The sequence below is a fragment of the Squalius cephalus genome, assembly GCF_949319135.1.
Source record: "Squalius cephalus genome assembly, chromosome: 16".
Classification (NCBI taxonomy): Eukaryota; Metazoa; Chordata; class Actinopteri; order Cypriniformes; family Leuciscidae; genus Squalius; species Squalius cephalus.
In genome coordinates this window covers 31,346,460-31,373,174 of record NC_137137.1, presented here as the reverse complement: position 1 = coordinate 31,373,174, position 26,715 = coordinate 31,346,460, and the positions used below count along the sequence as shown (strand labels likewise).

Sequence of the window (26,715 nt, the reverse complement as noted above, 5' to 3'; positions counted from 1 at the left end):
ATGAAAGTTTATAGTCCAGATATAAACAGTGATGTCTAAGGTAGCGATCAAAATAGAGCAAAAATTACCTTTTGAAAGTATACGCTTCAAATAACGATTGTATCAATTAAATCGTTACACCAGTAGGTGGCGACAAGTGACTGTTAAAAATGTATTTGTCATTGAATCATTCAAAAAATTAAATAAAAAAATGCTGATTTATCCAGTAATGAAACAAGTGAAGTCTTTTTGAATTGTCAGTGAATTGTACATTCAAACTGATTAAAAAAAAAATAATAATTTAAAATAATTAAATATTTTTTGCAGCAATAAACATTTTGTCCGAACCTCTAGTAAATTATAGCCTCATGTTGAGCCACATGTTCATTTTCTCGTATTTGAGGTGTGGTTTACGAATGCCCAGAGCCGTTTATTGGGCGCTACGAATGTCCATCAAATGCGCCTGTACGTAGCTCATAGCCAATCGTTTCAATTATACCAGATGACGTATGTAGAGCGACAGAAATTCGACGAGGAAGAAGACGAAATAAACTTGCGTTCTAAACTACTTGGAACACTATCTAAGGCTGCATCGAAAGGTAACTTCGCGTCTGATGCCATTTTGGATCCATAGATATAAACAAACTGCTCCGGTGTGTCGCATAGACGTCGTCATCGTCTTGCTGCTCCCTCCCCGTTCTGTGATTGGTCCCCTTTTTGAGGGGAAAATCTGGTCCATGGTGTCCAGGCTGCCTAGCAGCGTGAATAAATTCGCGCTGCGCTCAAAGCAGCAAGGGGAAACCCAGGCTAAGTAAATTAAATGTTTTTTTTTTATTCTATTTAATATATAAATGTTAATATTCACTTTCAATTCAGTTAACATTGTATCTTTTTAACTATTTGAGTTGTAAAAGAAACGATTCAATTCAATAAACTGATTCAAATTTTTTAAAGCATTTTCCAGCCCACAATAAATATTCTTTAAAGCGGTTTTACAGAGAACATACCCAGTGAGTAAGCTAAGGGTGACAGTATATCTGCCAGTTAAAAGCACTGAGAAAAACACATGAAGCCTTTCGAAACATTGAATGGTTTTCCAGAACTGCTCAAGATCATGCATGTACATGATTACATTACTGTTTAAATTAAGTTAGGGCTCAATAAGATTTATGCAGTTTTTAACATTGATAATAATCAGAAATGTTTCTTGAGCAGCAAATCAGCATATTAGAATGATTTCTGAAGGATCATGTGACACTGAAGACTGGAGTAATGATGCTGAAAATTCAGCTTTGATCACAGGAATAAATTAGAAGTAAATGGAAATTTCTTCTAGGTAGGTTAACCCTTATAAAATCTTACCATGGAACCATGATTTCTGCCAAAAACGAGTTATTGTTACTAATGTAAACACACAATGAATAATACTCCCATATCCTACAAAATACAATAAGAAACTTTCAGAATCTTTCTGTCCTTTTAATTTTAAGGACAGTCGTGCCGAATACAAGTTATCAGTTTTTTTTATGTAGCAACGATATGCAAGTATTCAAGCTACTTCACCCAAAAAACATGGTATTTCCATGGCACGTGTCTAAACACCCAAGGAATTTCAATGGTATCATGTCTAAAAAAATGTGTATCTGTGTCATAATCGCAGTAATGTATATTTCAAATACTGCACTGTATCTTGTTTGGGCAAGAAAACGCTACACACCGTTTAGTTAGCCAACACCTGGAAAGTAGCACACATTCTTTTACTTAATGAGGGTTGAAAAAAAGAAATTACCGAAGAGAAAGACTTTACGAGACTCATAACACAGGCTGTTTGCTACTATATGAAAAGTGTTGTGGTAGCGACAGAGAGAGAGAGAGAGAGAGAGAGAGAGAGAGAGAGAGAGAGAGAGAGAGAGAGAGAGAGAGAGAGAGAGAGAGAGAGTGTGCGGTGCGTGCGTGCGTGCGTGCGTGTGTGTGTGTGTGTGTGTGTGTGTGTAGATTGAGAGTGAGGCCTGAGGCTGTTTTTTTTAAAGCCTATGAACATTAGCATGTTTGCAAGATTTACTGTCTATTCCAGGAGGCAGTTAGTAAAGATGTAGGGCACATGAAGTGTGTGTGTGTGTGTGTGTGTGTGTGAGAGAGAGGGAGACGGATCAAACAGACTCCAGTCACCTCATAACCCAGCCTGAGGCAGGAGGTCAGTGGGACAGACAGACCTGAAGCTTTCTGCACCGCACAATGAAGCAATTATCCGTTCACCAAACACTCTCACAGCTGCCACTGTGTTGTCGTATCAGAGTATTTTGATATTTTATTTATTGGTGTCACACACATAACACTCATAAGCAACTCTGCAACTCTAGCTTGCCAAGCTATGATCTACTAATACCTTATTCTAACCCAGTTTCCAAAGACAAGTAGGTCTGCATTTCTGTCCACAAAATAAATGCCATTTTAGAAAATATAAGTTTGATATAAGTTTGGGGATGGCAATATTTTTTTTAAATACATTAATACTCTTACTCAACAAGGATGCATTAAATTGATAAAAAGTTATAGTAAAGACTTATATAATGTTACAAATAATTTATATTTTATTTATATGCTGTTATTTAGAACTTTCTATTTATCAAAGAATCCTGACAATAAATGTATCCAAAAAAAAAAAATATGAAAAAGCACAACTGTTTTCAACATTGATAATAAGAAGAAATGTTTCTTGAGCATCAAATCATCATATTAGAATGATTTCTGAAGGATCATGTGACACTGAAGACTGGAGTATTCATGCTGAAAATTCAGCTTTGATCACAGGAATAAAATTACATTTGTAAATATATTTCAATAGAAAACAGTTTTTTTAAATTGTAATAATATTTCACAATATTAATGTTTGCTGTGGCTTTGATCAAATAAATAAAGCCTTGATGAGCAAAAGAGACAGCTTAAAAAAAAAAAAAAATAACATTTAAAATTCATACTGACCCCAAACTTTTGAACAGTAATATATGTGGAGAGGGATTTTGGACCAATGAAAATCATAGTGGGCGTGGCTAACCAGAGCAATACAGGAAATAGAAACCATACACAACTAATACAATGTTCTGTTGCTCTTTGCTTGTCACTAATGCTTAGGAAAAAAAGCTTGGATTTACACAGAAAGTATATTACATAGTTATTAAACTATAGTCATGCTATGCTTTAAAAAAAAAAGTTAGGTACTAGTACAAAAAAAAGCTAGCTATTTAAGGGGAGATTGAATAAATTAAATTGTATGTACTGTTTATCTCGTACAATACTGATGAGGCAATGATGTAAGACAACTACAATAAAAATAATTTTAAAAACTGCATAGTAATAAACAGCAGTAGGCTATTTAATGTAACATTAAACATTAATAAAAAAAAATTTTAAAATCAAGATGCAAAATCTTGCACAGGGAAATCTGGGAACACTAAACTGTAAAATATTATATGATCAATAAGTAATGATAACGTGTTTTTACATTGCTTTAACTCATCAAAATAAGTTAAGCAATTTTAACTTCTTTTTTTAAGTTATTCAAGATTTTTTTTTAAGTCAGTTTAATGTAATTTAAGTTGAAATGACTTAAACATCCAAGTTGATTGAACTTAAAAAATTAAAGCAGCAACTTTTTTACAGTGTATTGAGTGTCACCGACTCAAGTGACTGCATGAGTCTTTTTTAAAGGGATAGTTCACCCAAAAATTTAAATTGTCATCACTTATTTACTCTCAAGTTGTTCCAAACCTATATGAGTTTCTGGTTACACTTTATTTTAAGGTGTCATTGTTACAGTGTAATTATATATTTAAGTACTGAGCAATAATAATTAACAACATGTACTTACTATAGGGATAGGATAAGGATTTGGTTGAGGGTTAATTGCATGTAATTATGCTATGGTAAGTACATGTAACCTATGTAACAAGGACACTGTTACCGAGTTTCTTTCTTCTGTTGAACACAAAAGAAGATATTTTGAAGAATATACAGTTGACGGTAACCATTGACTTCCACTGAGTGGAAAAATAAAAAATACTAGGGCAGTCAATGGCTAGCGTCAACTGTATATTCTTCAAAATATCTTCTTTTGTGTTCAACAGAAGAAAGAAACTCATACAGGTTTGGAACAACTTGAGAGTGAGTAAATGATGAGAGAACTTAAATTTTTGGATGAACCATCCCTTTAAGGACAGAGCACTCAATCTGTATCAAGATGAAGTATCACATTGCTGTCTGCACTCCCATTGGCTCTTGTCAAAGTTCAAATGTGCTCAACTTTGTCACGATGGCTCAATTTACTCATTTTCAAACAGAAATGACTGTTCATCATGTACAAACCGCAGTCAACGTTAACACTCCTTTAGAACATTCAAGTGTTCGAGAACGTGACGTAAACATCAAAGAAGCATTTTGTTAATATAAACTGGTACCTGTTAGAAACAGTATTTAAATGTGATTTCATTCTCTCCTGAGCTCTCTAGGTCTGCAGACACACTTCACTGAACTCTGATCTAAAAACAGAACTAAAAACAGTTGACAGAGCTGAAATGATAGGGTTTTACTTCTCAAAGTCCACATCCACACAGACGACCACAGGCCATGAGAAGCGAAGAGAATCCAGAGAAAACAGCTACGAGAACAACAGTTCCACTGTATAGTAAATTGTAAAACTAATCTTCTCATCGCGATTTCCTCACTAGTGCCACGCTACATACAGTACGACCTGTTATTATGTCATGAAATTACTCTTATGAGCAGGTTCATTTGAAATCAAATTTAAAAAAAACAACAACATTTTTTCATGCTGAATAATCCTTTCACTCGATAACAGATGTTATGGAAATAAAAAGGGTTTCAAACCGGCAAATTATTATTTTCTCTTAAATTCATAATTTGATATAATAGTATAAATATTTACTTGAAATATGAATACAATTCAGGTATAATTCAGATAAATAATCTTAGATGTGCTTAAAAAATAATATTGTTAATGGGGCAGGAAATAATACACTTAAAATAAAATCAACTTAATAAGATATAATCAAACAGGTCTCTATATTTTATGCAATTTTACTTCACGTTAATAATTTAGTTTTTAAGATAATATTAGATATTTGGCCTTTCATTATGTTAAGTGTCCTTAACTACTATGCAAAAACATTTAAATTAATAATTTGATCAAATGCAATTATTGTGTAAACACATGTTTTTACATGGTACTTTTTTTTTAAGGTTTACACTTTATTTTAAGATGTCCTTGGTACAGTGTAATTATACATTTAGGTACCTATTAATTAACTGCATATGCTTATAATAGAATTAGGGTTAGGGTTAGGATTAAGTTTGGTTTAGGTTTAGTTGCATGTATGTATAATTTATAGTTATTATATATAGTAACTACATGTAACATTTGTAACAAGGGCACTGTAAAATAAAGTGTAACAAAAAAAAATACCTGCATGTAATGACATCTATTATTACACTGTTGACCTTTGACCCTTAACCAACCCTTAAACCTACCATACCACAAAACCAGTCCCTAGCCTTACTAAACAGTACGTGTTTCAGCAAGTGTTTTGCAACAAGTACATTGTACCTAACCATTATTTTTTATGTAAGTAAAAGTAATAGTTAAAGAAACCTTATATAAAGAGTGACTATATATTTACTGGAAAACAAGAAAATGCTGATTTGTTTTGTCTCTCTCTCTCTCTCTCTCTCTCTCCCTCTCTCACTCTCTCCCTCTCTCACTCTCTCTCACTCTCTCTCTCTCTCTCTCTCTCTCTCTCTCTCTCTCTCTCTCTCTCTCTCTCTCTCTCTCTCTCTCTCTCTCTCTCTCTCTCTCTCTCTCTCTCTCTCTCTCTCTCTCTCTCTCTCTCTCTCTCTCTCTCTCTCTCTCTCTCTCTCTCTCTCTCTCTCTCTCTCTCTCTCTCTCTCTCTCTCTCTCTCTCTCTCTCTCTTATGAGGGTAATTCTAGCAAATGACTTTATGTGAGGTTGCACTCTAACAAAAACAAAGGTGTAAATTCTCCCTGACAAGACCAGACAAGCTAAGAAGACAGATCTGGAGGAACATGCCAAGAACAAAAGATCCTCTCGCTAACCCTAACATCCCACACACACACACACACACACACACAGGTACATCTTTCTTTGCGAGGACATTCATTGACACAATGCAACCTCTAGCTTCTTACCCTAACCATACCCATCACAACTTAATTCCTAACCCAAACCCTTACCCTAAACCTAACTATAACTGTATCCCTAAAACCAAGTCTTGACCCTCAAACACAGGCCTTTAAAGGGCTCTCAGATGTGCCTGTCTCTCACTGGTCTAAAACTCAAACTGGTCCTCACAAAGATAGTTGTACAAGTACACACACACACACACACACACACACACACACAGATAAAAGAGTTTGGATGAAAGAGAAGGACAGCGAGTGATTACGCCATATAGCGTGGCATTAATAAAGCAGGCTGTAAAAGAGTGTGAAATCTCCAAATGGTTTCAAAACATGTTCTAATAAGATCCAGCTAGCAGATGTCAGGGAACACATGGAGACGCTCCAGAGAGGACGCAGGCAGAAGTCTTTCACTCTTTACTGTGTGAAATGATGATTCATTCTCATCTGGCAATCACAAACACACAAACATGACCGAGACTGTCCCATCCTGATCAGCGCTGAGAAAAGTCACAGGTACCCACGTAATAACGCCGATGTGCTGCTTCACTAATAGTTTACACATTAATAATTGATCAATAAATCATTTATCAAATTGAAACAATCATATTTACAAGAGGAGCATTTGTTATTTAATGGAATAACCTCTGATCCCAAAATTACTTTGGATGTTAAAATATCCTGACACCTTAGCCTACTCTCCCTGTTTGTCTAAAATAAAAATGTTATTTACTAATGTAAATATACAAGTGAGTATATTTAAGTTCAGTAATTTCACTTAAATGACAATTAATAGGTCATTTTCAATGCCATTTAAGTGAAATTACTGAACTTAAATATACGAGCTTGATAAAAATGATCATTCTAGAAGAAAATTTCAGACGGCACTTAGAGGCTTTTGCATCTGAACTCTTCATATGTAAATTTTTTAAGACTTTTACACATTATAAATTTTGACTGTTGCATGATAATCAGAAATGGAATCAGAATTAAAGAAGCAGAATTACTTTGGATGTTTAAATAAGTTCTGGCAATATATCTGGCGAACAGGTAAAATGTATCTTCCCAATCTGTCTAAAATAACATTTTACAATACCAACAACAATATTAAATATGTTTTCAAAACTTGTGAGACACATCGCTGTCTATGTGTATTCAATTAAATTCAATTTGATTGTTTCCTTAAAATTCAGATTGTCAGATCATTTATAAAAGTAATAGCAAATTACTGATTGATTTTTTTATCAGGATTCTTTGATGAATAGAAAGTTTAAAGCATTTATTCAAAACTTAATTTTTTGTATCATTATAAATGTCTTCACTGTCACTTTTAAACAATTTCATTCATGTTTGCTGTTTAAAAGTATAAATTTTTATATTTTTTTTAAATACTTTTTTTTTTAAAAAGAAAGAAAAAAAAAGAAAAGAAACTTACTGATGTCAAACTTTTGAACAGTAATGTCCATACACACATATTATATTTAATATGATAGATAGAGAATACATAAATCATTAATATACACGTCCCGGCCAAAAAGGTTGCTGTTTGGATTTAAATAGGCAAATGATTAAGAGTCTATGACTGGATCATTATTGCAGTGATTATTATGTTTCTACCATGTTATATGTTTGCCAACAGTTCTTCTAACTCTAATTGATGGAGTGTGTAGCTTTTCATTTCTTAAACAACCATGTATGAAGACACATCATGGCCATATTCCAGGATGATAATGTGCAGATTCATCAGGCTCAGATTGTGCAAGAATGGTTGTGAGGATCATGAAGAATCATTTTCACACAAGAATCGGCTCCTCTGAGTCCAGATCTTAAACTCATTGAAAGTCTTTGGGATGTGCTGGAGGAGACTTTACAGAGAGCTGGACTCTTGCATTGTCAATACAAGATCTTGAGCAAAACCGGATGCACCTCTTGATGGAAATGACATCGTAACACTTAACACAACAAAGAACTTCAAACATTTAACATGCTAGAAACATAATAATCACTGCAATAATGATCCAATTATAGACTCTTAAGCATTTGCCCATTTAAATCCAAACATTGACTTTTTTTTATAATAAGATGTTTTTAAGACTATTCAAGTGCATTAAGGTGTATAAAGAAACCCAAAACAACTGTACGAGAAAAAGCCGACAGAAAACCCAAACAAACAGTTGCTAAGCCACCACCTTCATAAACCTGGACTCCAAAGGCACCAACACCACCAATGCCAGCGCCACAGTCTCAAGAGAGAATGCCAGCGACACATGGCACAAACAGACTCCTACAGTCCAATAGAGATCCTGAATTCAACCCTCCATATCTCTACAAGCCCTTTAATCTAGCGTGTAATTGTGCCCCATCAGATGCCAAAACTGGCGAGAACAAGTGCAGCCCAACCTCCCTTGTTTCATTTCATTTCGACACATTTTATCCGTGTGTCCTTGGGGGATTCCCTTTTTAATCCTCTCTGTCTCTCTAGCTCGAACTCCTCACCGACAAAATCACAATCCCTCATGCTTTCTACACACCGAAATGAAAAAGAGCTTATCGGAGCGCGAGGCCTAAACAGTCACAGAATCTCATCGCAGGCTTTGCGTTACAAATCTGGAACACAATGGCCATGAACTAATGAACTTCAGTGGATGCACCGAAAGAGGGTCTATAAATGACACTGAGAAAAGATGTGGCGTATTTGATGAAGTGGAAGAAAGGAGTGCGGTGACAGATTGGGGTTTGCAGTTGGTCTTTATCCAGACACATTCATTACAGAGACACTCAACAGCTGCAGAAGAACTTCAGAAGCCACTGCATGATCTTGATTTAACATTTCAACCTAAAATAGAAAAATGATCAATGCGACTGTTCAATTTGTAGGGTTCAAACTACCAGGATATGTGAGTGTCATGTTGATTTTGGCCTTAAAATGTGCTCTCAGTACTTTTTTTGTTTATGTTGTGCGGGCTGATATAACAATCATCTTGGACTATACTGACACCTAGTGGTGTGGATGACGCATGACACAAAAGCAAACAGTTTATATAATAAATACATATGTATTGCACTACCGTTCAAAAGTGTACAATTTTGTTATGTTTTTGAAAGAGGTCTCTTCTGCTCACACAAGGCGCATTTATTTGATCAAAAGAGTAAAACAGTAATATTATGTATTAAATATTAAAATTTACAGTAATTGTTTTCTATTTTACTCCAGTCTTCAGTGTCACATGATCCTTCAGAAATCACTCTGCTCAAGAAACATTTCTTTTTCATTTCAAGTCCAAATGACAAATATATCAGTCTAAAACTGACAATAAGGAAGTTTAATTTTCTATTTAGGAAGACCTCAATATGCGCAAGGCCTTTTAATCATCAACTCCTGCGCATAATTCAGTGGCCGTCTGCAGTAATACGCAATTATGACTGTCACTCACACTCTCCACCACCCATGAGAGATATTTGTTGTTGAGACAGAGTGTAAAAGCAATTAAAGAAGCTTTAATGTAGATGCATTAGGTTTGAATGCTACATTTAAATGAGCACCAACACCAGGTCCAGCTGGGTAACTCTTTCTCTCACGTGTTTTTCATTGCCTGACCCCTCTCCACAATCACCTTGGCTCCAAATACAACAGCACTTTCATTAACAAAAGCCAGTTTGGCACCCATTTCACCTAGACTGGTTTCTATTCAAAGCCCTGACGGGATAACATGTGAGGTCTAGACAGGTCTTAAAGTTACCACCCACAATACCAGAGATTTCAGCCTTTCAGCATCTTTGAGGTAAACGGTGGGAAAGTCTAGCCTAGGGGTCTTAAGGCAGACGCATGTTAGACTACAAGTCCACTGCGAATGATAATACCTGTCATGGCTACTACAGTGAAACCTCCTGAAGTGTTAACGCACTATTCACATTCATGAAGACTGCTCTGTTCCCGGTTTCACTTACTGTCTTCTTTAGGGGTGTATATATATATATATCTGGCAAAATAAGTTTTAAGAAGTTGCATTACTTTTTTTTACTATCTTTTTTTTTTTTTAAATGTAGGTTGGTTATTGGCCTGTTATAAGCCTTTTTTTTTTTTAAATGATTAAAAAAAAAACATTTTGGACTGTAAATGTATGGAAAAATTTTGTGATGATTTTTTTAAAGCAGTAAAGATATTGTATTACAGTACCATGATTTTCATTTTTTTTAATAATAAAGTGAAGTAAAAGTTTATTTTTACACAAAAGTAAAAACAAAGTATGCATTGTGGTAATGAAAATTTGGGGAGGGAAATAAGCCATAATGTTGTTAAATAAATAAATAAATAAAGCAAAAAACTTAAAGGTTCTAGATATGCTTTATTTTCTTTATGCAAAATAATATTTGATTTGATTTTGAGGTGATTTGTGACCTGGACATGGACCAGTGAGATTCAACCAGATAGTCAAATGTCCAGAGAACTGTTGTTGATTTAGACTAGAGTGTTGAGGAAATATTTACAAGCATGTGCAAATCCAATAATAAACTAACATTTCCCTGGAGGAAATGGCATCTCTTTTCTTGTAAGACAAACAAATTTCTTCTCTGGACAGACCCAGATGGTGTAAAGCATTAGTGTTAGGATCGTGAGGATGAGGGAATCTTGTAAACACCGCAGCCCCTTCACTCGTCTCTCCAGCAAAAACACTTCCAGCTGTTCTTCCTTAGCAAATGCTTACCTTGACATTTCCTGACGCTGCAATTTGGATATCAGGCTACAGAAGCCCACGCGACTACAGCGTTTGAGATGGCTAATCATAGTTTGTGTTCCTGACTAGACTCCAGCCGTGGACTGGGGAATGGGCTTTATTCCTAACAAGCTGTGTTGCCTTCAGGGATTGTCAGAGGGAGGCCAGGGATGAAGAAAGTGCGACTGTTTTCAGACGGCTAGACTCTCAGACGGCCGGGGGGGAACGGTCGTTGACTTCAGAAGACACACGACCAAAGAGATGCCTGCCATTTGGAAAACAAACAGGTCGTTCATTGCACTCATAGTCCTTCTTGATCGGCATGTTAGTCGCAGAGCGGTCGCATGTTTTCAGTATACTTTATCGTTCAAAAGTTTTTGGTCAGTAAAATTGAACACATACCATACACATATACATATACATATATATATATATATATATACGTATGACTCGTGTTTGGGAAAGTTATTCTGGTGGTTTTCTGTCATTTTTGACCGAAATATTTTTTGGCTTCATTGGAATGGTGTGAAACTTGGTAAATGTTTTGGCACTTGCTATGTGAACACAAAAACAAAATCATCGACATGATTCAAAAAGGTTAAATGGTCCTGTAAAAATAGTCACACTTGTGCTCCTCGCGGTCAAAAATGACCACATTGGAAATGAATGTGAGACGAATTTTGTGACGAATTTCGAATGAATGTGCGCACAAACAAAATCTTACTGAAAGCAATTTTTTTGAGACATCAAGCTCAAATTTGGAACACAACTTGTTTAGGTTTATGGCTTTGATTTTATTGCAGTTTCAGAGTAAAACTGCCAAGTTTCGTCTTTGAAAAGAGATCAAACTTAAGTCTGTGCTCTAAAGCATTCAAAATTTACGACAGTTTAAGTTGGAAGTTTAAATTTCAGGTCTATGCTCAAAAAGTGAATAAATGGATTATAAATACAGCGTAAATATAATTTAGTATAAAAAAATCCCCTATAAATACAAAATATTAAATAAAAAACTAAACATTATCAAACTAAAATATAGTACATTCATTTCATAAAAAAAAAAAGAAAAGAAATCTTTAATTTTTTCCGACACGCGAAGAGCACCAGAGGGTTAATAGTAATGCATTACAATATTCCATTCTGGATTGCAGAAGAATAGGATGCAGGAGAGGAAAGTTCAACACTCTTGCTTCAGCAATTAAAAAAACAAATGTGAAGTCATTTTTGCTTATTTGCATGATTGATTTGGATCATCAAAGGTCAGAAGCACAAACATTGGTTAATAAAGTGAGATTAAATACATAAAGTATATTTGTGTTATTTAACAATTATTGCAGGTTTGCATAATATTCTGAGTTTGCATGTCAGTGTTTTTATCCATTTTGAGGAATACTGAATCTGTTTTTCTACAAGTGAGATGAGTAAATGCCTGCTCAAATTTAGTCTAGACCTACAATAACGCACGTTCACTCAGCGCACACAATGCTTACTCCCAATTACTCCTGATTGACCAATAGGTTAAATTACCGTTTGACCCGGTTACTCCCGGTTACGCCCGGTTACGCCCGGTTACAACTGACTACACTCCCTCAACATTTCTCTCAACATGGGGACAGGAAAGCTTTCAGTCAATAAATGGAAAAAAATAATAACTTGCGTTACTTGTTTGAAAAAGTAGCCTAACTATAAGTAAATGTTTTATTTTAAATTTAAAAATAATGCATTACTTTACTAGTTGATTACATAACTCACATAGTTTTACTAAACTATTAGTACCCCAATATACAATATCTACCCATACCAATGAAAAAACACCCTGGGAAAAACAAAAATGACCCGTAAGAACTTATTTTTTCCATTTATCTTTTGAGTAATTATTTGGTAAAGGTTTCAGCATATTCACCAGGTTGGGTCTGTGCACGTGCACAATTAAACACACACACAAACATGTGCGTGTCTGTGTTAAATGGAAACAGTTGCTGTAGGGTAGCAGGGGGTCAGAACAGTGGCTGCGGTCTGTCTAACCATAACAAACCAATTACTATCTACAAAGAGCTATTGATCCAACCATCAGCCAAACCGCCCTCGTTTTACACACCAATATTAATGACACCTGATGAGCGAAAACAGCAATTAATGTCTTTGAGGGCTGTATGACCAATTTTTGCACTAAATTTTCCTTTTTCATTGTATTCACTGCATCGTTTCGATTTGAATGTGTGAATAATGGCTCCTCTAACCATCCGAACACTTAACCACTCATCACATTTGCATTTTTAAACCTAGTAGCCTTAGTGCTCTCCAAACAGTTATGTGCATGTAAACAATCTACAGTTGAATGAACTGCAGTTTAAAAACATGCCAAAGGTCACATTATATTTGTTTACCCTTCAAAGTCACCGCTAGATTGAAGGGATGAATTATTCTGAGCTACACAAACGTAGCAGAGGTGTCGGTAGCTTAGTGAGCAAATGAACACCTGCTTTTCATGGCCAGTTTGCCTTCTCATTATTGTGGCTAATTAGGTGTGAAAGAGATGATTGGACAGAGTACTCCCAAGGTTTTCTAAATGTTTCACACCAACAACAAAGCATATTGTTCCCTCTAATGCATCATACAAGGTTCATCTTTATTTAGAAGACAATGCGCACACTCTTGTGAGGCTAATTAGCTGAAACCTTCAGAGAATGTGGACAGACAAACTCCAGGGACAGCAACCACTAGTGCCCAGGTAATAGTAATAGTGTTGTGGAAGCTACTTTGAAACGGTAACTAGCCAAGCTAAAAGCTACAATGCGGTTTGCAACTTGTGCTAACTAGAGTGAAGCTGTTTAAGGGGCAATATCTTATCTATATAATTGATTTTTTTTTTTAAATGTGTGGGAGGTTACTTTGTAAAATGTGCTTGTAGCTTGGCTAGCTACAGTTTCGAAGTTACGCAAGTTCAAAGTTGCGCATTTTATGTTGTTAGCGCGTTGTAGTGTTGCTAAATGCTTAAAAACCCTAAAAAATTGTTTGAGGGGCAATAACTTTTCAAATGTATAATTTAACTATATAATATATTTAAAAAAACTTGTGTGGGAAGCTACTTTGAAACTGTAGCTAGCCTAGCTACAAGCTGATTTTACTCATTTAAATTATGAGTTGTGCATTTGACAGCTTCAGTTTCGCTCGCTAAACTGAACAGAGTGATTTCTCTCACTGACGGCCCTGACGCCGATTCAACATGCTGAGTCGGGCAAACTAACGCCGACCAGAGTGTGAGTCACAGCGCAAAAACTAACCCAAAACACGCTCACCAACAGCAGCTTGGTGTGTCACAGCCCTTAAACAGCTGAACTATTGTCATGCTAGTAAAAGTGTGTTTAAGATGGTACTAATCACTACTTCTAGTTAGTTAGCTACTCTACAACACTGTGCAGATCCTAATAGTAGAACCTGTAGAAATGAAGGGCACATTAGTGTAGACTACAACGGTAGCGTACTGTAATGTTTACATGTACGGCATAGATGTGTGGGAAGATATCTCCCTGACATGAACAAAACATTTCTCAAGCATAAAGCTCGGGCCGAGTGCTGGAATTTGTCGAAACCGAAATAAAAGTTGACCTGTGGCCCAGTGTTACAGAATGCCAATAAACACACAATGAAATCTGCTTACCGCACATTTAACACCCACAACGCTCTCAAGTCTGCTTAAACACTTCCCAGAGGAAAACATGCCTCACTCTTCAAATCACTTCATCACTCACTGCCTGCTCACATCAGTACGACTCACAAAGCACTCTTCACACACATATAAACATCCGTACATGCTCTCGCGCTCTGTATACACACACATGCTGAAGACATCTACAGGGCTCATGTTGTTTGTTGGATCTTTCTCAGCAAATGGAACTTGAACAAATGGAGTGCAAGGCCGGAGGTGGCGAACAGGCTCGTACATGGTGAATTATGTGATGAGCATCTTGAGATGGAAGTTTCTCTCTTTTTTTCATATTCTCTACTCATTTGCTTTAGAAGAAAATTGGAAGAGTGAGTGTTTATTGGCCAATTAATACGCTAAATACACTACCAGCCAGACTAGATTTATGTTTCCCGTGATATAAAAACGCTGGTACAATGCTAATTATTATCTCAAATGGTATAAGTTCAAGAAAATGATAATATTATTCATGACTCAAAAATGTATATTAGAAAAAAAAAAACACTATAATAAAATATATACTACAACAAACATTTAAAATATATATGTTTAAACTAGTGCTGTCAAATCAATTAATCTAACATAAAAGTTTGTGTTTATATAGTGTGTGTGTGTGTGTGTGTATGTATGAATATATAAACAAACTTTTATGTTAGATGAGATTAATCGCAATTAAACAATTTGCCAGCACTAGCTTAAACCTGGAATAAACGCAATTTTCTAGAATTATTCAAAGAATTCAAAGAACTTAACACCTTATGGATGTTAAATGAATGAGAAATATTTCAGATTCTGCACTGCACATATTCTTGACTTTAAATTAAAAACATTAAATTAGAAAAGAGTGCATTTTCAAAGACTTTTGGAGTTCACTGTACTTGGCAGAGGAGTTTTTGCTGCAGGGCAATGGATTTAGATTGTTATAACTCATTCAGCAGAAAGTAGCATAGCTTATATATCCCATCTTGGGACAAGAGAAAAAGAAACAGGAAGCTGCTCCTTGGCTTAAAAGCACAGTATCACAACATATACAGGTTCTTAGAAATGGCAGATGTATGAAAACCAGATGTCCTCCTCTTCCTCCTCCTCCGCATGATTGTTCCATGTTCTTACCTCTCTTGACCTTCTCTTATCTGAGTCAAATGTACAAACTCAAGCTGTGTGCTAACATTCAGCTGGCTTTGAAACAGTCATGCTAGCATCACTGGAGGGTTAAAACTAAAATCTAAAAACAGTGTCACACACACTCGTAAGGACGTCTAAGGAAGAAAGAAAGTGACTAACATGAGGGCAAGTAAATGATGACAGAATTAAAAAAAATTGTTCAAATATCCCTTAAATATCCCTACATATTTGTTAGCAAGCCAAGCTACTTTTTCCAAAAAAAGACAGTAGTGTGACAAGAGATTATAGCCTGTCACACTGTATATTACATTATATTGCACAACCTTACAACAGAGCAAACTGAGGCATTCATCTATCTATCTCTTCCTCTCTCTTCCTCTCTCTCGTGGCGGAAACAAGCTTCCATATACCGCCTCCGAAAACAAGATAACATTTATGCGTTTCGTTTGCGCGCTCTGAGACGCAACATACAGTGGCTTCTCCAACTTTTCTTAGTGATATTTAGTGCCAGTTAATCAGGAAGTGACGATTTCGTTCTTATTCTGTGCTTTATTCGCAAATGTTTCATGCGATATTCCACTTTGCGCATAAGTTAAATTCGCAACTTCGGATGGAAACGAAGCTAATGTGTAAACAGCTTGTGACCAAACTTAAAAAACGAGACCTTCCCAGACTTCCTAGGTTGTCTATCCTGTAGACTGATTTTTATGTGAAGGACTCGGAATGAGTTTGCAGGGAAAATCCAAAGGATGTGAGGGTTGCACGCTCCCGAGAGCCACTCTTCCGTTCATTGACACATGAAATGAATGCTTATACAATGTTCAGGACAATGGTGAAAGAGCCATTCTGTACTGTAATGCAATGGGATTAATTCAAACTATAGTCTGAGATGATGTAGTCAGGGTTCAGAGGTGCAGAAGGGTGATGTATGGTTCACGGTTTAGCTGCCAGAGGGGTCTGAATGTGCCACAGTCACATCAGCTGGCAGACAGACGCAGAAACCCACAGGACTGGGCCATGCTGGCATGCACTGAATGACCTACAGTCTGCAGGCACACTCACCTCATCTCATCTCAATCTCCTATATCTAGCCCTCATTTTCTGTGATCCTCACCCAGAGGGCAAGCGGGGGAGGAAAGAGAGGAAATCTTTGGCTCGGTTACTGTTATAAATGTCCATTGCACACCAGTCTTGGCAGGTTCAGTGAACCAATTAGGGCAGACAGGAAACAACAGCATTAAGAGAGTTTGGGTGAATCCTGAAGCTTATGGGAAAGGTCTTACAAATTAAACTTTCTCATTTGTTGTCCTGAGGTCGGATTATGGAAATAATGTTGACAGACAAATGTTACGCAACACACACAGCTCTCCAATCCCTCTAGGAAAAAGACACTGCAGTCAGAGAGGCGTACAGTAATTGTGCGTGACTGCTTCTCATTCATTTTTCATTCCATAAACGGGAGAGTTTATCTAGATGAATGCTCCAAAAGTTCCCGGGAGGGTTTTCAGGTTAGAAATACAGCCTTATATTTTTAAGCAGACAACTTCACTTTTCAAGTTCCAGAGATTCCTATAATACTGAGAGAGAATTTCCTAACAGTCAGGTCATGTGCATTTGTCACTATGTCCTGTAAAAGCCATAATTAACGGGATAGTTCACCCAAAAATGAAAATTAGCCCATGATTTACTCACGGCCTACGCAAGTCGACTTACGCCAAAAGAATAACCCTTGACGATGTATGACGTAGGATGTAAGAGTATCGTAAGCTTTGACGCCTCTCGCGGTTCAAAACAAACAGGGCTGGGCAACAGCGTTTGTCATTACGTTGTGCGTCAATTTCAAGGGTTACTATTTTGCCGTAAAATGGCGTGAAAAATTCTTTCGTAAAAATCATTGCGTATGGCCGTCTGCCGGAAGCTAGTTATATTAGACGATAAAGTTTTAAATATGGATATTTTTCTTACACAAACGCATCGCTTCACTTCAGAAGGCCTTTATTAACCCATTCACTGCCATTATAAAGCTTGGAAGAGCCAGGACATTTTTTAATATAACTCTGATTGTATTCGTCTGAAAGAAGAATGTCATATGCACCTAGGATGGCTTGAGGGTGAGTAAATCATGGGCTAATTTTAATGTTTGGGTTAACTATCCCTTTATTATTATTTATTATTATTTTTTTTATTAAGGACCATGTACAATTTCTAACATAAATGTTGACATTTGATGCATTGTACCAGAGTTAGCCGCAGGCTAATTTACATCTGCAGTCCATACAAATAACACTCCCCCACCTCCAGTACAAAAAAAAAATAAAAAATAAAAAAAATAAAAAAATAAAACATATGAAAAAACACACACACAAGATACAAAAAACACAATTTGACAGTAGCACATCAATGTAAGTGAGTACAAATTTGATTGTTTTTCAGAGAAACTTTCAATTCGGATTTAAAACTCTTAATGGAACTGCAGCTTTTTATACCATCTGTTAGTGCATTCCACTGTGTGGTTGCTTTAAAAGAAAAAGCAGATTGTTTAAAAGTCGAGCGGCAATAAGGTATGTTACAGTCAAAAATAGACGCTATTCTAGTAGATTTGACAGAAATCGCAGAACGAGTGTGAACATAAACCAATAAGCATGCAGGGGCAAGGCCATGTAGAATCTTATACACTAGAGTCAAGTTAGAAAAGAGTATAAAGTTTTCAAAACTCAATAGATTGTGTTTCTCTAGAATCTTACAATGGTGGTATCGAAATGGCTTTTTATCAAAGATTTTTAAAGCTTGCTTATATACTGATTTTAGAGGTCTAATGGCAGATTCGCTGGCCTGTCCCCAACAAGTGACACAGTATGAAATATGTGAGAAAATTGAAGCATGCATAAACACTTTGGCCACATCCATTGGGAGGGACGATCTAATCTTTAAGACCCAGTGTTTTAGCGTTTTTTTTTTTTTTTTTTAAATCATCATCACAAAGCACAAGCAAAAGAAGCAGCATGGATCAAAAATCATTTTACTTGAGGGAATATTCCAGGTTCAACAGTTAAGCTCAATCAACAGCATTATATATTTTCTTAATTCTCTCCTTTCTATCCAGTTTTACAGTTTGGCTGCCATGACAATGTAACGCCTAAAACCCTTAAACTTTACAATTTGAATAATACACTTTTTAACAGAAATAGTAATGTTTTTTGTAGTTTTTAAATGTAAATCTAACATTCTTGAACATGGAATATTCAAGGAAGTGTGTTTCTATGCCACTTGCATTGCCAAACACAATTGGTTAGCCAACAAAATAGCCCCGCCTCCAATTCCACGTCATTGGTTGAGCCAGTTGTTGCTATGCTGGGCTGGTCGGGATGCTCAAACAAACAGCGCAATGTTTTAATAACAACAGAGAGCTACAGGTGTCTTACCAGTTGCTTACTTAAAGCTGTGCATAATCAGTATAAGAGAGAGAATTTTGACATTGAAAATATTACATCACCATGAATGAGATATAGTAAGATGGTTTAAACACTATTCCACAAACGTGCCTAAAACTACTACATTTCACTCATTTTTCCAACAGATTCTGACTGTGAAATTCTTTGGAATTATGCGGAATCACTTGAAAAGTCATTAAATAACCACCAATCCTCCCCACAGAAAAATGAACCATGGGAGTGTATGATGTCACCAGCTGTGCATGTATGACAGTCTCTGCGCTCGGCCAGCGGCTCCAGCTGAACTGTCTGTGCTTGTGGTTTTCCGCGCCGAGCTATGAGACAGACTCTGAAGACGCGAAGAGAAGGAATTCAAGCACCGCCACATTTCTTGGTGAGTGGTGCAACAGGGAATCAGGTCAAAGAGTGCTTTATTAAAACCACGCTGGGGAAAGAGACGGAGATCAACATTTGCCATGTGAGAGCTACAGATGAGTGCAAGCTAGCAGTCAGAGCTTTGCGGCCTCTGTGTATATTTGTTGTCTGGTGTATTTCATGGAAATTATAAGTTAAAGGGATAGTTCACCTAAAAATAAAAAATCGGTCCAAAAAGTTCATAAAGAGATCGTAAAACTAATCCATTTGAATTGAGTGGTTTAGTTCACATTTTCTGAAGAGACTTGATCGCTTTATATGATGAACAAATTTAATTTAGGCTTTTATTCACATATTCATCAATGCACATATCAGTTGCGGTGAACGGAAGCTCAAGCATGTTTGCTTGATGTGCGAGAACCAATGAGGTTCATTCTCGTGTTACGCAGCATCTTTGAGCTTCTGCATCAACCAATGAGGTTCATTCTCACGCATCAAGCAGGTTTGGTTGAGCTTCTGTATATGTTCACTGATCAATGTTAATATGTGAATAAAAGCCTAAATTCAATCTGTTCATCATATAAAGCGATTGAGTCTCTTCAGAGAATTTGGACTAAACCACTCAATTCATATGGATTGTGTTTCGAAGATGAACAAAAGTCTTACGGGTTTGGAACACGAGGGTGAGAAAATTATGTCAGGATTATCAATTTTGGGTAAACTAACCCTTTAAGTCCTATAAAAAAAATGATGTGAGGAAAAGGCCTAACTTTAAGTCATTAGACATGATGATCTTGCCTCACAGTGAGTGTAAAAGTCGCCATGACACAGGAGTAGCAACAGATCTTTTTTTCCATATAGTGAATGCACATTCAATCGAAATGGAATATCGACAAGGAAAAAGTGTAGGGCGGGGACTTGGTTCTGTGCATCAGTTGTTGATTGGATGTTGAGATGCAGGTGTGGCACTCAAAGTGGATACAAGTGAAAGCAGGGCTGCGTTCAGCCCGACAAAACGTTGCACAACGTTTTCTAAACAGAAACGGTGATGCGTTGAACACACTGTTCTGATGACGCAAGAGTTGCAACTATGGCAGCTGAGAAGGCCATTCTTTGTGTTCTTTGTGAAGAATTTTCGGAGCCTGATGAAGTCGTTGTGTAAATATGTGTTTAATACTACAAAATATGCCCGATGTTACAGTTACTGCACTTGCCGCCCAGAACAAAAGAGAACATCCCAATCGAGTGAAGGGATTGCTGAAACTGAAATGGAAGCACACGTCTTACTTAATTCAGACTAAAACACATCTATTTAGCCTCACATACTGACTTTATTTGTAGTTCATTCTGTTTTAATACCCTGTATTTTCTTTCTCATTTTTTGGAAAAGCACTTAATTACCATTGTTTATTTCTATACCAAATGTCATACACTTGCAATTAAGCTAAAAATATAAACAACTACATCATTATGTTGATATCCTATATTTTTACAATAAAACTTACGACAAACATGTCTTCTATTATCCTCAGTTGTTGCGTATACCGAGCTGCATCGAACACATTTGTAAATTACTTTCCTTGAACCCATTGTGCGAGTTCACTTTAATACCACGTGCTTTATATGCATGTTGCTGCTGATTGGACTGCAGTTCTGACACACCCACCAAACAAGAGAAAACGTATCTCAAACCCCGTTGCACACCGGTGCACACCGTTTCCAGGAAACATGACGTTCAACCCGGAAACCGTAGCAAAACGTTGCGCACCGTTTTGAACTTGAACGTGCCCCAGGTAAGCTTGAAGGGCCGGGTTTAAGCAGATTAAATGATTGGAGAATCATGCGTGCCGCCACCAGAGAGAAGTCTGTCATTTTCACGGGAACGTCCAGTTTTGACATTTTAAAAATATTGACACGGATGAGTGTTCATGATATAACACCCATTTAGAAAATAGTTTTCCTGACTTTAAAGCCGAAAGTGCACTAAATTTTTTTATTGCACCAATTCGTGGCAACACTCACAGCTTTGGATAGTTTGAGAAAATTTTGAAGACTTCAGTGCTAGACTGTGCATATGAGATATAACGGCAAGCGAAAAAACTAAGTATGCCCCATTTTTATCGGGATAGTTTACCCAAAAAAGAAAAATCTATCACTCACCCTGCATGTTCCAAATCGGTTTGACTTTCTTCAGTGGAACATCAAAAGAAGATTTTTTTTAAAAAGGCCTCCTTGTTTTGGACCCCATTGACTTTCATTGTGTTGACAAAAAACAGTTCTTCAAAATATCTTCTCTTGTATTCCACAGAAGAAAGTCAAACATTTTTAAATGAATTGAGGGTGATCATTTTATATTTTTTACTATGCCTCAAATATTTGCAATCAATTCATTTGAATATTTCCCTTAAAAGACAGATTTATAAACGAATAACACATTTTGCTGGTGTGAATGTAATGTAATTCAGATCAGATATATTTTAGCGTCATGAACGTTCTACCATGAACGTTCTCTTTGGATGAAGTGTAAACAAGGCACATTACATCTGTGTTCCTACTCCTCTCTCGTAAACGCAGACCTCTCGTCTCACATAATCTCTGCTCCAGCTGGGCCATTTGGGCCCCATCCAGAACCAATCCCAAACCCCGTCCTCTTCTACCACTTAGATCTGAGAGGGATGAAGGGTGTGTTGTTTAGAGAGGCGAGCGCTCTCTAAAGTTATAGACATGTTTAACAGTCCAATCAGGTCAGAGAGCAAGGCACTATGGGTATTGACATCATAGTTAAGGTATTAGGGGTAATGAAAGATTGGCCAATACTCTTTCCAGATCAGCCAAAACCAATGTTCTGAGGAAGTTTCACAGACAAAAATGAAGGGCATCACCTCCACACTGGCCTTGCAAAATCTGTTTGTTCGGAGATTGTGATGACCAAACCATTAAACTGCGAAAACATGTTTATAAAAAAGGAGACGAACAGCTGTGAACGAACGGATAATTGGTGTTTCGCGTCATAACGGCCACTGAACTCTGACTCACAACATCCAGTGTAAATACATGGCTTCCTTTTTTACGAAAAGCTCATTTACCGAACAAACAAACACAAATATGTAGAGAAAGCCAAAATATAGCCAGTTCTCTTAGCTAAGCTAACTCGAATGATGCATGAAATGCGATAGCGAGGAGTCACACACCAAAACAGAATGGCTTTGGCTTAACGTCGCTGGAGAGCCTGAATCACAGAGTGACAGAACAATCTGGGAAGTTAATCCTAGTATGAGATCGACGGCCCCCTGAGCCTTTGCGGGTCAACCAGCCTAATCTGCCTGGAATACCAATTTCAGCTGGTGGGCTGCGTTATTGTCCTATAGCCACTTGTCTGTCTCTCAGAGGGGTGAAAATGTAAAAATGAACAGCCAAGGACCCCATTCAGCTGCAAATGAGGACAAGGAAAAAAGCTAGGCCTGAAAGAGTGAAAAAGAGGAAGATGAAAGAGAGGGAGTTAGGAAGGAGGTGGAGAGGAGTAGCAGACAAGTTAATAGAGACCAAGATCTCTGAGGTTTTACACGTCTCCGGAGTGACCCCTGTGTGAGCTTTAAGAAATCTGGACTCAATCCATCCACTCAACAGCGTAAAAACCAGTGAAAAGTCATCCTGCAGGTGGAAAAACAAAGGAAATCCACAACATCCCACCACAAGCTGAAGATTACAGTCAATGTTCTGTAGAAACCTAAAGCTAAATTAAAGTTCTGTTCCTTTAATTTCATAGCAGATCAGTTGCAGATCTACGCATGTTCTCTTAAAGTGATAGTTCAACCTATAAATGAAAATGATCATTTACTCGCTCTCATGTTGTTCCAAACCTGTATGGACAGACAACCACCTAAAATCTTTAGTTATTGATCACTGCTCTCAAATTCTACTGTCACGGAAGAGCAAAAACAAACTGGTTTCTCAGAAAACTCTCCTCGTCTGTCATTGGTTTGCTAAAGAGATAATGCTGCCCCAATCTCGACCGTTGGTTGAGCCACTTTTGCTCTGTTGAGGGTCAGGGTGCTCAAACAAACAGCAATGTTTTTATAGGGCCACAGAGTCACGGTGTTTATCTACACTTTTAAAGGGATAGTTCACCCAAAAATGAAAATTCTGTCAATAATTACTCACCCTCACGTCGGTTCCAAACCCTTAAGACTTTCGTTCATCTTCTGAACCCAAATGAAGATCTTTTTGATGAAATCTGTCCCTCCATTGACAGCTATGCAACTACCACTTTGATGCTTCAAAAAGTTCATAAAGAGATCGTAAAACTAATCCTTTTGAATTTCAAATTTTCTGAAGAGACTTGATCGCTTAATATGATGAACATATTTAATTTAGGCTTTTATTCACATATTAACATTGATCAGCGAACATAAACAGAAGCTCAACTGAACTTGCTTGACTCGCAAGAACAAACCTCATTGGTTCTCGCACGTCAAACGAACATGCTTGATCTTCCGTTTACCACAACTGATGTGTGAGTTGTTGAATGTTTATATGTGCATAAAAGCCGAAAAATTAAATCTGTTCATCATATAAAGCGATCAAGTCTCTTCAGAAAATTGACTAAACCGCTCAATTCAAAAGGATTAGCTTTACGACCTTTTTATGAACCTTTTGAAGCGTCAAAGTGGTAGTTGCGTAGCTGTCAATGGAGGGACAGAAATCTCTCAGATTTCATTAAAAAGATGTTCATTTGTGTTTTGAAGATGAACGATAGTCTTACGGGTTTGGAACGACATGAGGGCGAGTTTATTAATGACAGAATTTTCATTTTTGGGTGAACTAATCCTTTAAGTGAAATCAACCAAGCAATGGATTACTTAAAGCGGTCTCTGAATATTAATCTGGGATTGGAGAAAGTACTTTACCATAAAAAAATGAACACTTGTCACCTAAACATAAAGTTGAGGGAGGCACCTTTAAGAATCCAGAGAAATTTCAAGCACTAGTCAGATGCTGAAAGTTTTGCCCTTCCATTCCTTCCTAGTAAACATTTTCAGCTGTGAAACTCAATAACCTCTTTTTGGCTAACAACAAAATAAGGGCACTTGCCCTGACAACAGGACATGTGAAAATAGTCATTGCTTCTCTTGGGACCCAAAGAATTAATTACTTCCCTAGAGCTACTAAACCGTAATTATATCAAACATAATTGGTTGATTTTAGGTCAAGATAAAGTTATCCTCAGAAATATGTGGGTATACAGTACAAGTCTGGTCTAGCCATGAAATTAGGGACATCAGGCAAAGCACTTTTTATAGCCTAAATTTGGTTGCGTGCAAGATATAGCCTACAGCTACTGCACTTACTATATTTGCAGTGTATGTGTGCATATTTTTCAGTTGAGTAACAAATTGACCATGATTTTTACATTTATTTACCTCAAATCATTTGTCTACCAACATTTTTTTTTCTTTCACATTTACAAATACAACATATAACCAAATTTATGACAACAGGGTGCCACTTACTGAATTAAACAGGCATGTAATAAGGTCATGTGACAGCAATGTAGAATACTACTCAGTTTCACATATTTAAAAAAGTATGCAGTATTAACTCTTAGTTTAGTGGTAGCAATGGGTAAAAAATAAAAAGATCCCCCTACGTCATAGGGTAACTATTGTGATTGATGACGTAGTTCACCTTGTGCAGGAAAATCGAGCCGGCCGGTCACTACGTCATTCAACAGAGTGACATGGCAAAGGGGGGGATGTTCCAACACTAAAACGATGAACACTATCTCGGGAATAATAAATATAGATATATAAAGATATATAGCTATAGCAACCCAATCTGCAACTTTGTTGCAAACCATCCCAAAATCCCAATGAGAAGTTTCGCAAATACTTTTTTATTGCACGTGTATTAAAATTTACACAATGTCAATATTGAAATTAAACCGTTCGCAAATTCAAACTTGCTCGAAACTTCTTGTAAACAAAACAAAAACAAAAAAACGAAGAAAAAAACGAAGAAAAACTTTTCGGCTGTGATCTGACAAAAGAAAACACCTCCAGGTATAAAGTTTCGTGTTGGATGTCAAAACATCGCGTAATCTTTAAGACACCGTTGTGTCAACAACTAGTACACTTTGCGCAAAGTATTTGTGCGTTTAGTGACGCCGTGGATCGCGTGTTTATTTTGCGCGGCTCCGCTGTCATCTCCAGTTTATAGTTCGCACAGTCTCACAGCAGCATTACGTGGCTTGCGCGAAAGCTTGCATCTATCAAAGCAGTGTAAACAAATGTCTTTCGTGCTCACCAGCTTTGCAGGGATCTTTATAGTCGATCACATCTGATGGGCTGCTGGTCTCCACATAGAAGCCGGGCTCAATCGCGTCCAGATCGAGCGCTGCGAGCGCGGCGAAGCTGGAGAGCAGGAACACACACCTCGCTGCGAGCTCCATGACCGGGCTAGTGGAGCAGGATAGAGAGAGGTACAGGCGAGACAGATCATCGGCGGAGGAAAAATGGGAGGTTTTAGGGGAAATGAGATCTCTCTCGAGGGCGGGTTTAAGCGCGGCTCTGCCTCCACACACACACGCACGCACGCACACACACACACACACATTGTGTTCCCATAGCGGTGAAGTGATTTGTGCAGCTGGGCTGTGTGCCAGTGCATAGGTTACAAACTTTGCAGGAGAGAGGTGTTAGTGTTTCTCACACTGGTTTGTGACATGCCTCTGTGTGCCGAGTTCCAGGTGTATACGTTGCTCTATGATGTTGCGTTTCCAGTGTGTGTGTGTATGCAGCTTCCCTGTGTATGTTGTTCTTTGTGTGTGTTGAGTTGTTTCCGTTAACTGCGTATGTGTCTGTATTTTGTTCTCTGAGAGCTCTCTGTTTGCTGTGAGTGCACTGTGTTGCCTATATATGCCATCCAAATGAATAATACTTTACCCCTTTTACAAGATGTAGCCTAATATAAGTCTCAGGTGTCCCCAGAATGTGTCTGAAGTGTCAGCTCAAAATACTCCACAGATCATTTATTATACCTGGTTTTGTCAAATCAATAAATCACGATTAATCGCATCTAACATAAAAGTTTGTGTTTGTATGGGTGTGTGTTATAGTATATGTATGCGTGTGCGTCTGTGTATTCACACACACACACACACACACACACACACATGTG

The 26,715-nt window shown here is 37.2% G+C and overlaps 1 protein-coding gene across 1 annotated transcript in view; it reads right to left on the bottom strand.

The window, feature by feature from the left end:
• bmp1a (bone morphogenetic protein 1a) overlaps positions 1-26,052 on the bottom strand; it is a 90,435-nt gene extending 64,383 nt beyond the window's left edge. Inside the window, exon 1 of the mRNA XM_079897611.1 lies at positions 25,843-26,052. Within this exon, the coding sequence (XP_079753737.1) occupies positions 25,843-25,987 (145 nt within the window). The 5' untranslated portion in view covers positions 25,988-26,052. The remainder of the gene's footprint in view (positions 1-25,842) is intronic.
• Between the last annotated feature and the right edge of the window lie 663 nt (positions 26,053-26,715).